Source organism: Heptranchias perlo, chromosome 20 (assembly GCF_035084215.1).
Source record: "Heptranchias perlo isolate sHepPer1 chromosome 20, sHepPer1.hap1, whole genome shotgun sequence".
In the NCBI taxonomy this organism is placed as follows: Eukaryota; Metazoa; Chordata; class Chondrichthyes; order Hexanchiformes; family Hexanchidae; genus Heptranchias; species Heptranchias perlo.
In genome coordinates, this window is record NC_090344.1 from 40726518 (window position 1) to 40739819 (window position 13302).

General features: G+C 43.8%; 1 protein-coding gene across 1 annotated transcript in view; it reads left to right on the forward strand.

Annotated features, from left to right (window-relative positions):
* LOC137336033 (netrin receptor UNC5D-like) overlaps window positions 1-12995 on the forward strand; it is a 203488-nt gene extending 190493 nt beyond the window's left edge. Inside the window, exons 17-19 of the mRNA XM_068001535.1 lie at window positions 2396-2563; window positions 6489-6667; window positions 9780-12995. Of these exons, the coding sequence (XP_067857636.1) occupies window positions 2396-2563; window positions 6489-6667; window positions 9780-9972 (540 nt within the window). The 3' untranslated portion in view covers window positions 9973-12995. The remainder of the gene's footprint in view (window positions 1-2395; window positions 2564-6488; window positions 6668-9779) is intronic.
* The last annotated feature ends 307 nt before the right edge of the window (window positions 12996-13302 follow it).

Below are 13302 nucleotides of genomic sequence, written 5' to 3' on the forward strand. Positions count from 1 at the left end.
TAAATAGTTGTCGATGCGTACACACGTTTTGCAAGTTACTAATGTATTTTTAAAAACGATGGAGAAGTTAATTTATTTGAATATCCCAGATCATAACTTTAAAAACTACCAACAGCCATAATTATTAATTTATGTTGTTAGCTCTATGATGATTGTCCACTTTTTTTTAAATCACTGCTGTGACTGTGACAACAGTCCGTGCCATTTGGCTAACACTTGCTTATAAGGACATGTGTGATGGTTTTATTAATGAATGACGATTTTGCAGTACAGCGTGAATGATTCAACTAATGCTGTGCCTATAATTATCTAAGTTCATAATTTGTATGCTAGTCTTAATCCCAATACAAAAACTAGATAACGAAGACTATTCACGTATGGAACACTGATACAAACATTTGTTACCATTTCACACCCCTAGGAAATACAAACAAACTGCTTATTTGTCCCCATTTTATTTGGGTTACAAAACCATACATGTAGAAATTACCAGTACACACTTGGCCTGCTGCCTGCATGGAGATAACAGGTAAAGACGCTTGGCCTTTTAAATATCTACACATTGAACAAATCTACACACTCCCCAAGTGAGCAGCTGATATCCATCATTGTCCCCGTAAACAACAACAACTTGCATTTATGTAGCGCCTTGAATGAGGTATAATGTCCCAAGGTGCGATATAAATGCAAGTTGCTGTTGTTTACGGAAGCGTCATCAAACAACATTTGACAGAGCCACAGAAAGAGATATTAGGACAGGTATCCCTCCGACCACCAACCACCCTCCATAAACTTGAGCTCATCCAAAATTCTGCTGCCCGGATCCTAACTCGCTCCAAATCTTGCTGACCCAAATCCCTCTGCTTGTTGACCTACATTGACTCCCGGTCTAGCAATACTTCCATTTTAAAATTCTCATCCTTGTATTCAAATCCCTCCATGGTCTCATCCCTCCCTATCTCTGTAACCTCCTCCAGCCCTACACCCTTCCAAGTTCTCTGCTCTCCTCCAATTCTGAGCTCTTGTGCATCCCCAATTTTCATTGCTCCACCATTGGCGGCCGTGCCTTCAGCTACCCAGGCCCGAAGCTCTGGAATTCCCTCTCTAAACCTCTCCACCTCTCTCTCCACCTTTAAGTCGCTCCTTAAATCCTACCAAGTTTTCCTTGTCCTAATAGCTCCTAATGTGGCTCTGTGTCAAATTTTGTTTGATAATCGCTCCTGTGAAGCGCCTAGGGACTTTTTACTACGTTACAGGCGCTATATAAATGCAAGTTGTAGTTGAATGTAGTCATTTCATGCTGTTTGTTTGGCTTGTGTTTGGGAAACTGTGAAAAGTTATTTGAACATTGATTGAGTTTATGGGGTAATTTTCCAACTCCGTGCTGCCACTGGGGAGCTTCCCCCGATATACATGATTTCCTGACCCTTTGAAGTAATGGTCGGAAAATCATCCACAGCGCATCCCTGAATTTCCAGTATTACGCTCCTGGCGACGCAAAATTGAAAAATCGCCCCTTATAAGTAACGACTAAGTCCATATTAAAACTTAAGTGCAATTAATTAAAATTTGTATGAATTTTTGAAGACAGAACTGTGAAGAAGAGAGAGTACACCATGTGTACGTGGTCCAATAAACGATGTAAATAGTATCATAAATGAAAACATGAATATCACCCAAGCCATTTTGGCCCAACAACTGAAACTCTTATCACTTGCAGAGCCTCTTGGGAATTTTGGGGGATTTTTTGTCTCTGTTTTCCCGGAGGGATCACATACAAGTATCACATGGTTTGTAGCTCGCCAACTGAACTGTTTGTCATTTCTATCACTTAAGAGGCTAATTAACAGCTTAAGAAGTGAGGAAGGATCATGGTTACGGATGTGTTACGATTGACTGGTGTTCCCAGAAACTAATTCATATTTCATGAAATCGCCCACACTCGGCTGCCATTTTGTTGTTGGCCATTAAAATGTACAAAAAAATGATTATTAATTTTCTTCGCAAAGGAAGAAAATATGTCCCTGTGTCTGTATTTAACCTTCCAGCCATCAATCCCATCCTTTGCCGAGTATTTTTCCAGCTCTTTTTTTAATGGATGTAAATCAATACAACTTGAAGCACTTTTACTCACAGTTCTACAGCTCCACTCCTCTCTCTTGCTAATTTTATGGTCATATTGTTAGGTTCTATGAAGACCCTTTAAGTCAACTTGCTTACATCTGCATTCTCCAGACCTTTGATCATCTGAAATATATTCATCACATTCCCCTGTCCTAGCCTGTCCTTCAGATTCAGGAGTGATAGAGAAATTAATGTCCGCACTCTCGCTAATGTCGATCTATTTTTTAAAAATATTTTCCAAAGGGAGACTGATTCTGTGTTCTATTTCTAGCAGGAATTTGCCTTTTCCCACATATGGTGCAAGAACCAGCAGCCTCTGCCGTGTGCCTTTACAGTGGAAAGATTCAACTCAGCTACAACACAGCTCTCCTGTAAGATCTGCATCCGGCAGCTCAAAGGCGATGAGCAGATCTTTCATCTCAACACATCCATCCTTGAGGTAAACTTCACAACCAAAGTTTCCCGGGGAACATAGGTTTTGGGTTGAACTAGGGACCAGTGCGAGAGCCAAGTCTGTCAGAAAGGAAAGGTCACACCTCACTTTATGTGTGAAGAATTCCTCAAGGTGTTGATATTTTTATCTTGATTTGCTCTAATGCTGATGTTTCATTTTCTGGCGCTGTAATTAAGTCTACAGGCAGTTTCTAGCGAGTCGGCTTTTTCTGCTTGAAACTTTCTGTGTTTCAATTCCTTAAGGGCATTTCAAACTCAATTGGTTATAATTTTTAAATTGCCCTTTCTGTTTCAAACTAGGACAAAATAAATGTTTCCAAGCAAATGCCCCAAGTTCAATTTTATGTAAATCAATATTAAAGGGCTAAATTATGAGGACAGATTGCATAGACTAGACTTGTATTCCCTTGAGTATAGAAGATTAAAGGGTGATCTAATTGAGGTGATAAAGATGATTAAAGGATTTGGTAGGGTAGATAGAGAGAAACTATTTCCTCTGGTAGGAGGGTCCAGAACAAGGGAGTGTAACCTTAAAATTAGAGCTCGGCCGTTCAGGGGTGATGTCAGGAAGCACTTCTTCACACAAAGAGTAGTGGAGATCTGGAACTCTCTCCCCCAAAAAGCTGTTGAGGCTGGGGGTCAATTGAAAATTTCAAAACTGAGATTGATAGATTTTTGTTAGGCAAGGGTATTGAGGGTTACGGAACCAAGGTGGGTAGATGGTGTTAAGATACAGATCAACCATGGTCGAATTGAATGGCGGAACAGGCTCGAGGGGCTGAATGGCCCACTCCTGTTCCTATATTCCTGACTGACATAGGAAACCATTCTTGAAAACATTATGGGATAGATTTTCAACTTTCCGTCTGGGCATGAAACTAGCGTTGCGGATCTGCCGCCCGTTATAGGAACCACGGAGATGAAAATCGGGCGGTTTCGGTAACAGGAGGTCGATCCGCAGTGAATGTTTTATACCCAGCCGGCAAGTTAAAAATCTACCCCTATGTGGTGCAAAATATATTGAAGAAATGTGCTTTGTTCTTTTTTGTTTGAGAGTGAGATATCCTTTCATATATTTTGCTTAAAGATCCTGAAGGTTTTTCTTTGTTTTTTTGAAACATGTTGTACAAGAATCAATAGTTTTAGATCCTCTGCCCTCAGGGGCAAGCGTCCTAAGCTGTAATTCTGAGCGAGGTCAAATCCATGATGGCCAGTTCTTCTGAACCCAAGCTGCTGTAGTTCTTCATCGTGACCCTTTCTTTAGTCCTTGACATGAGCTGCCTCGCAGATTTTATCAGTCTTGCATATGAATTAATTCAGGTCCTGCGGGGTCAGATATTGCTGCCAACTTAGATCCAGCTGCTCTGTGAAAACTTTCCATTCACAGAGGATAATGTGTCCTCTATGGCTAAACCAAGCTTCGCCCCTCACAATATAGTCTTCCTTTGTCAACTACTGTCCACTGTCTCTTGAGCCATTCTTCGATGGTGCCCGATGAACATTTCATCAAAAAACACAGTCCATAAATGTACCGTTTTCATACTGATGCATTATATATCGTCTTCTTAAAAAATTAATTTACAGGATGTGGGCGTCGCTGGCAAGGCTGGTATTTATCGCCCATCCCTAGTTGCCCAGCGTTTGATACAAGTGAGTGGCTTGCTCAGCCACTTCAGAGGGCAGTTAAGAGTCTGCCACGTTGGTATAGGACTGGAGTCACATATAGGCCATACCGGGTAAGGACGGCAGGTTTCCTAAAGAACATACGACAATAAATTGTTAATACCGTGGAGGACTGCGACAAAATACAGGAAGACATTAATAAACTCGCAGAATTGGCGTGTAATTGGCAAATGAATTTTAATACAGATAAGTGTGAGGTATTACATTTTGGTAGGAAGAATAAGGGGGCCACACAATGCTTGGATAATAAGAGTCCAAATAAGGTCGAGGAGCAGAGGGATCTGGGGGTGCAGATACACAAATCACTAAAAGTAGCGAGGCAGGTTAATAAGGCAATAAAAAAGCAAACCAAGCACTGGGGTTCATTTCTACAGAGATAGAACTGAAAAGCAGAGAAGTTATTTTAAACTTGTATGGACCACACTTGGAGTACTGTGAACAGTTATGTTCTCCATATTACAAAAAGGACACAGAGGCACTGGGGAAGGTGCAAAAAAGATTTACTAGGATGATACCAGAACTGAGAGGTTATACTTATCAGAAATGATTGCACAGACTGGGGCTCTTTTCCCTAGAAAAGAGAAGATTGAGGGGTGACCCGATAGAGGTCTTTTAGATTATGAAAGGGTTTGATAGGGTAGACATAGAGAAGATGTTTCCACTTGCGGGGGAGACCAGAACTAGGGGCCATAAATATAAGATCGTCACTCATAAACCCAATAGGGAATTCGGGAGAAAATTCTTTACCCAGAGAGTGGTTACAATGTGGAACTTGCTACCACAAGGAGTAGTTCAGGTGACTAGCATAGATACATTTAAGAGGAAGCTGGATAAACAGGAGGGAGAAAGGATTGGAAGGATATGCTGATAGGGTTAGATGAACTAGGGAGAGAGGAGGTTCGTGTGGAGCATAAACACTGGCATGAACCTGTTGGGCCGAATGGCCTGGTTCTGTGCTGTACATTCTATGTAATTCTATGTAACCTAAGTGAACCAGTTGGGTTTTTACAACAATCTGGTAACTTCACGGTCACTTTTACTGATACCAGCTTTATATTTCCAGATTTTTCAACTGAATTTGAGTTCTCAAACTGCCATGGTGGGATTTGAACTTGCGTACCCTGGATTAGTGATCCAGACTTCTGGATTACTAATCCAGTAACATGAACACTTGACGTACCCCTACGAACCTGATCTATGCACATGAGAAGCTCATCAGTTGTCTCCCTGGAAACTGTGCCCTAGACACTCATCACCCTCCCAAGAGTATCTGCAATGAGGGCTGAAGGGATATTAGGAGACTGTTACTTCATTGCCCCATCAATGCAGTGATGATCTCCCTTTGTCAAGAGAAATCCCACTCCATAGTATAATACGGAGCCTTCTTTGTGGCATTTAACGAGTTTCTTGGAGAGAAATTATACAGATGTCATCGGTAGTTGGCATCATCTGAGTTGAAGAAGTGAGAGCCCCATTCATCTCAGTTCCATAATTAGTCTAGCCTTGCTGTTGCCCTTTGTACAGCATTATAAGAACATTGCTCCGTTCACGGCAGTAGATTGAATTCATCTCGTCATATTGAGGTGTATTTCAAAAATGCAATAATAAAAGTTATTAAAAACAATTGAAGTCCTGTCGGGTAGGAGAACTTCCAGCTCTTGGAGCATTTTTGGAAAGGATATTTTAATTCAATTGTCTTTTTTTCCCCTACCTCCGAGGAGCCTTTATTCAGCAGAATTGGAAAGAATAAAGAAACACAATTTCCCCAAATCATTTTCAAACCAGTTTAACGCCTAAATATCCTCTGATTATTTGGATATGACCATATTGCTTATTGGAAAGAGACATTCCTGTGAGATTTTCAATATAGAGTATATTAATGCAAGCATAGCATCCTGTGTACCTCATTGCAGCCAATATATATGTGTAGCTATGAGCTACACGTAGATACTACTTTCAATCAGCAGTATTCGTTTGCTTGCAAGGTTTGCTATGAGGCATTCACAATTGATGAACTTTTCATGTGTTTAGATGGTCATTGGGACAGGTTCTTAGATAATGCATCAGAATGAAAATAGTACTTGATAACATTTTTGGAGTGCATATTTTGAGGAAATGGTCCTGGTGTAAGGAGGTGATTTTCCTTTCGATATAAAAGTTAGCTTGATAAAAATGTAACTGCTCTTTTGTTGTGGACGATTATTAAACACGTTTGTCTACTCTTACAGAATGAGAGAGAAGCTATTCACTTCTGTGCACAGGCTGCAAGCAGTGTGGGCACTTTAGCAGGTCCCAAAGCGTTTAAGATCCCGTATTCCATCAGACAGAAAATCTGTTCCACGTTTGATGTTCCCAGTGCTTCAGGCAAAGACTGGCGGCTGTTAGCACAAAAGCTCCACATAGACAGGTACGTGGAATCAACTGGGAGAGCCGGTGACTTAAGCTCCTTTTGAAAGTGAGCCTTTGTATTAATTTAGGTTTTAATATTGCCTGTTTGAATTTGGAAAAAGCATCAGTGGTGTAATGGGCCACTAAGGAGTCGCCGAACAGCAGCCAAACCACGCAGTGTAATTACCCCCTGAGTCATTGGGGAAAGGGACTAAAGAAAGCTCATGCGAGACCGATCTATATGGTCATGTGCTGCTGTTATCTTGTCGGTGCGTCTTGGGAGGTGCAGTTTGAGAACCAGAGTGCACACTTGTTCTTTGGTCATGTGAGGTGACATTGCTTCACCGATCAGATACAAGCCGTGTCTTTTAACAGTGCTTTGAATGTAAACTAAGATCGGAACTGAGAACCAGCATTGGAAAGTTGAGGCCCATGTTGCAAAGTTGAGGCTCATAATGTCAGCATTTGCAGGGGGTCCCCGGGAGTGTGTCAGTATTTGCAGGAGGTCCCTAGAAGTGTGTCAGTATTTGCAGGAGGTCCCTGAGAGTGTGTCAGTATTTGCAGGGGGTCCCTGAGAGTGTGTTAGTATTTGCAGGAGGTCCCTGGGAATGTGTCAGTATTTGCAGGATGTCCCTGGGAGTGTATCAGTATTTGCAGGAGGTCCCTGGGAGTATGTCAGTATTTGCAGGAGGTCCCTGGGAGTGTATCAGTATTTGCAGGAGGTCCCTGAAAGTGTGTCAGTATATTTGCAGGAGGTCTCTGAGAGTGTGTCAGTATATTTGCAGGAGGTCCCTGAAAGTGTGTCAGTATATTTGCAGGAGGTCCCTGAGAGTGTGTCAGTATATTTGCAGGAGGTCCCTGAGAGTGTGTCAGTATATTTGCAGGAGGTCTCTGAGAGTGTGTCAGTATTTGCAGGAGGTCCCTGAGAGTGTGTCAGTATTTGCAGGAGGTCCCTGGGAGTGTATCAGTATTTGCAGGAGGTCCCTGGGAGTATGTCAGTATTTGCAGGAGGTCCCTGGGAGTGTATCAGTATTTGCAGGAGGTCCCTGAAAGTGTGTCAGTATATTTGCAGGAGGTCTCTGAGAGTGTGTCAGTATATTTGCAGGAGGTCCCTGAAAGTGTGTCAGTATATTTGCAGGAGGTCCCTGAGAGTGTGTCAGTATATTTGCAGGAGGTCCCTGAGAGTGTGTCAGTATATTTGCAGGAGGTCTCTGAGAGTGTGTCAGTATTTGCAGGAGGTCCCTGAGAGTGTGTCAGTATTTGCAGGAGGTCCCTGAAAGTGTGTCAGTATATTTGCAGGAGGTCCCTGAGAGTGTGTCAGTATATTTGCAGGAGGTCCCTGGGAGTGTGTCAGTATATTTGCAGGAGGTCTCTGAGAGTGTGTCAGTATATTTGCAGGAGGTCTCTGAGAGTGTGTCAGTATTTGCAGGAGGTCCCTGAAAGTGTGTCAGTATATTTGCAGGAGGTCCCTGAGAGTGTGTCAGTATATTTGCAGGAGGTCCCTGGGAGTGTGTCAGTATATTTGCAGGAGGTCCCTGAGAGTGTGTCAGTATATTTGCAGGAGGTCTCTGAGAGTGTGTCAGTATTTGCAGGAGGTCCCTGAGAGTGTGTCAGTATATTTGCAGGAGGTCCCTGAGAGTGTGTCAGTATATTTGCAGGGAGTCCCTGAAAGTGTGTCAGTATATTTGCAGGAGGTCCCTGGGAGTTTGTTAGTATTTGCAGGAAATCCCGGGAATGTGCCAGTATTTGCAGGGGGCCCCTGGGAGTGTGTCAGTATTTCCAAGTGGTCCCTGGGAGTGTGTCAGTATTTCCAAGTGGTCCCTGGGAGTGTGTCAGTATTTGCAGGGGGTCCCTGGGAGTGTATCAGTGTTTGCAGGAAGTCCCTGAGAGTGTGTCAGTATATTTGCAGGAGGTCCCTGAGAGTGTGTCAGTATTTGCAGGAGGTCCCTGAGAGTGTGTCAGTATATTTGCAGGAGGTCCCTGAGAGTGTGTCAGTATATTTGCAGGAGGTCCCTGGGAGTTTGTTAGTATTTGCAGGAAATCCCGGGAATGTGTCAGTATTTGCAGGGGGCCCCTGGGAGTGTGTCAGTATTTCCAAGTGGTCCCTGGGAGTGTGTCAGTATTTCCAAGTGGTCCCTGGGAGTGTGTCAGTATTTGCAGGGGGTCCCTGGGAGTGTATCAGTGTTTGCAGGAAGTCCCTGGGAGTGTGTCAGTATGTAGAGGTTCTTTGGGACCTACTGCCCACACCTACTGACCTTGCTTGGGTCTAAAAGAGATAGTATGGACACAGGGTCAGCAGTCAGTCTCTCCTTAGCAATCAGAAGTTGTAGGGGGAGAAATCTATCACATGGCCACCAGAGTGGCAGTAGATTACAGGATCTGTGGACTAAACGAGCAGATTTTTGTCTTTGCCAATGTTCTTCTCCCTCTTCTCCTAAAGGTGATATTGTATTGTTGGTTAGAGCTCCATTGGTGCCAGTTGCCCTCGGGTACTTTGCCCAAGTGGCCGTTGTTCAGGTGTGAACCTAGACTTTGAGCTCTGGTTGGCTATTTGAATGTGGGTGGCATCACTGCCAACCTTGATTGTTCCCTTGCCGACATTCACACATACATACTCCCAGCAGAAATCACTCAATAGTAGCGTCATTGAAAATTTTCCCCTCCTTTAACGTGTTTGCTGAGACCAATTATAGAGACCCCCAAACCCCCATCCTAACTGATGTCAGTTAAGACGACATAGGAGGTCATTTTGATTTTGGACGATAGTGTAAAGGGGTAATATCGGATCAGCCGCCCGTTATACATCTCTCCCCGTTTTCATTTGACTTGAATGGAAATGATAAATCGGGAGAGATGTATAACTGGCAGCTGTTGCGTTATCACTCCTTTTACACCATCGTCCAATTTCAAATACCCCCTCCCACCCCACGATTGAGCGGGGAATTGAACCGGACCCTTTCTGATTTGAATGGCTCAGTCCCTCACTGGCGAAACCACACAAAGGAAGCCGTCAAGTAGTCAATTTTAAATCGTACTGGAGATTATAGGACATTAGCAGCGACCGGTTTTACTAGACAGCAGAGGTGCTCAACCTTTCTGACTGTGGTATTTTCCTTTTTTTTGCTTCTTAGGAACCTGAGCTACTTTGCAATTAAAGGCAGCCCAGCTGGTACAATCTTGGACATATGGGAGGCACAGCATCAAAATGACAGAGACCTTGACTCCTTAGCCAGTGCTCTGGAGGAGATAGGCAGGATCCAGTGTCCTGCCTCAACGACAGCTGAAGGTGACAGTGATGAAACAGACTACAACTATGGCGGATGAATCAGGCCACGTGCCGTCCACCCAGGAAACTCTGGGTAACGGCTCAACCTGAGCAAACTCTGCTCAGTCACAATTTCGGAAAGATTTCTCAGGAAATGCAATATGGTTTACTGTCCAAATCTTTGGATGTGTATGTAAATAGAATTTATTTGTAAATATTTGCAACAAGGGTGCACCAATTATAAATAATCGCATCAATTAATCATCCGTTTCTTGATCGGTTACAGACAGTCACGATCCTGCGCCGATTTCGGCCAGAGCATTCCGCGGCTTGTTCCCGCTCCGCCAGCGTTACTTCAGCGAAAGTGCGATGGAATCCCTGTAAACCACGTTCCGAGGAATTTCCCGGCCTTAATGATTATACATCACTTGCTAATTGCAAGCTGCCTTTCGATTCTTTTTCCTGTGGCAGTGAGGGAACGAGTTAGTGTCAGTGACTAGTATTTTGAGCTGTCGGCTGCAATTGACTGCACTAGTATTGAACCACCTCTCAATGCGCTTGTGTCAAATGCCACTCGCTGCTCGTTAAACGGAGGCGTTAGCCCATTTAAAAGAAGCGGATTTATGTTGCTATGAAGCGGGGAGAGTAAACTGATGGGAGCCGTTTGAACAGTAGCATCGCAGCCAGTCACTTCCAGACTTTTATTACAAGGGGGAGAGGAAGATAGGGTTGCCAGCTCTGGTTGAACGTATTCCTGGAGGTCTCATCGCTTGACACCAACCTCCTCCTGCCCTGCCCGGTCAAACAGCCTGTATAACATTGCAGCGGGCCAGTCGTTGGCAGGAACAGGGCAGTAAGTAGTTCACCGAGATTTTCATCCCGTCATCGTCCCGCATCCCCCTCGAAAACAAGGCTGAAAATCAACCCCAGGGTCAGCTGCTCAAAGCAAAAACATTGCTATCATTGCGGAAAGTACTTTATTAACGTGTATCCAGCAATGGAAATAGCAAGGCAGTAAGTCACCAATACACGGGAAAATAGAGAATACAGGATTCTTGTAGATAGTCGTCAGCCGAGCCCCAAGCAGACAGAAATCTAATGGCCTCTCAGTTTTTCTCGTATCTCTTTATTGGCCCTCTAAGATCTAAAGGCCGTGTGACAGAAATGTAATACCTCGCCGATCTTCTGGAATCTCTTCATTGACCTTGTAGGATCTGCAGACCCTGTGTGAAACCCCACAGCACTGGTGGCTACTCGGCTACATTCTTTGAAGATTCACGGTCTGCTGGTAACGGTTGTTGAATCTGGTGCTGGCGAGCACTGTTAGGTAAAGTTGCAACACGTTGTAATTTTATTCTCTCGCAATCTACCAGGGATCGTCTTTCTCTTTTTTTTTTAAATCTCATCGCGTAGGTGAGCCCCTGTCAGCGTTTGTCTTCTCATTCCTCTCCAGTTTGGGACGGGAAATAGCGCTGTGGTCCTGTCCATCTATCCCCATTGAAATAATCAGAACAAAGCAGCTCTGGGATGGCTGCGGAAATCGTGATCTGCTCCTTGCAGATATAGCGCCAGAGGGACCAGCTATGCTCCCCTTCAACATTGGGATGTGACCAGTGGCTACAGCTGGGGTCTGATGATAGATGGACAAATGCTTTGGAAACACAGCCCTCGCTGCAATAACTATGCACCTAACGCTAATCAGTTGTGTCTATGTGTAGCGTCCAGTGCATGTCGATGTATAAATTTTGCATAGTAAGCGATCAGCTGATGACTTGAAATAAAAGAGAAGGCGCTGGACAACAGATCCGTCCACATCTGTACGGAGCCAAGTCAGGTTCTTCCAGATGTAGGACCCTTTGTCGGAGCTGGTGAAGTTCTGATGAAGGGGCTACAATTGAAATGGTCAGCCATCTTTTTTCAACACTGGGGATGGTTGTTCAAACCATTGGGGATGGTTGTTCAAACCATTGAACATGGTTGCACAGGAAGTCTTGATCTGCAAGTATTGTAGTCCCTTTGGTTTTTTTATATATTAAGACTCAATTTCTTGAGAGATACAGAAAATAACTGAAAGGGCAGAAAGCTGACTTTAATTGGTGGTGGAAGCAGCAAGTTCATATTCTTCAAATCGAGCGCTGATTTAATCGGTTGCTGAAATAATTGTTGCACCCTTATGTTGAAATAACTGTTCCATTCTCCTCTTGTTTCTTGTGAATATTGTCTTGATCATCTACATCTGACGCAACTGTCCCTGCTGAACTCTGCTGACGGATTTTGTAAGCTATTTACTGATGCCTACATTCTGCCCATCAACCAGCAAAGCCCTATTTCTATTGAAATCCACATGTAAAGGTTTACTCCACGGATTGCTGGGTGCTGTGCTTTTTGCGTACATGGGAGTCATCATAACATTTCTGCAGGTCTTGATTTTCCTCCTTGTTTGATTGACGGAGGATCCCATGGATCTTGGGCTGACCAGATAGTTGTAGCAGTGGACCCAAACACCTGAGAGGCAGGCAGCTTTCGTCGTGAGAGTGTTGTACCATATGATTGACTTACTTGTACTGCAGCCCACACCCCTATCGTCCCTGCTGTTGTTAAAGCTCCTTGTGCCTCCCACCGCCCCCTCCCCCTCCCCCTCCCCCCCCCCCCGCCGCCCATAGATTGATTTCAAGATCCTGAATCACGCTTACAAACCCCTCCATGGCTGCATCCCATACCAACGTAACAATTTCCTCTGACCGCACATTGCCAATACACACCTTCTCTTTTGCCAACACAGGATTACTTACTCCTTGCTGTCCACTCTCATTGAGTGTTATTTCACCCCTGTCCTAGGGAACTCTTTCCTTAAATCCCTCAACCATCCCACCTCCCTCCCTCCTTTCAGAAGCCTCCTTAAAAACTCTTCTCTTGGAATGTGCTTTCAGCCTCTCCCCATTCCATTTATTTTCTCCCTCTTGGTGTCTACTTTAATTTTCCACCCATTGAGGCGTTTATCACTATGAGGAGCACTAGTAATCGAAGATTGTGTTCTTGTTGCTCAAGTATCCCACCAGGATCCTTGAGGCAATCGTTTTATGTTGCATTAAATTAATTTTTGGATTTCAGTAATTCTAATTTAAATGGTGTTTTTTTTTTGCCTCTTTTATTTAAGGCTGCTTTAATGTTCAGTAGCAGTGAAAGGAAGAAGTTGCTGAGACATAGACAACCATCAGCGGTAATTTGATGGGAAAAAAATGGTGGAGAGCAGGAGGTGTGAAGGGAGTAGAATGGTGAGGTAGGTGTGAAGGAGAGTCTGAGGGGAGTAAGAACTGGAGAGAAAAAAGAATGAGCTCATGGAGAGAGTCGGAGATGGAAAGGGATGAATTTCTTGGCATATACTGTTA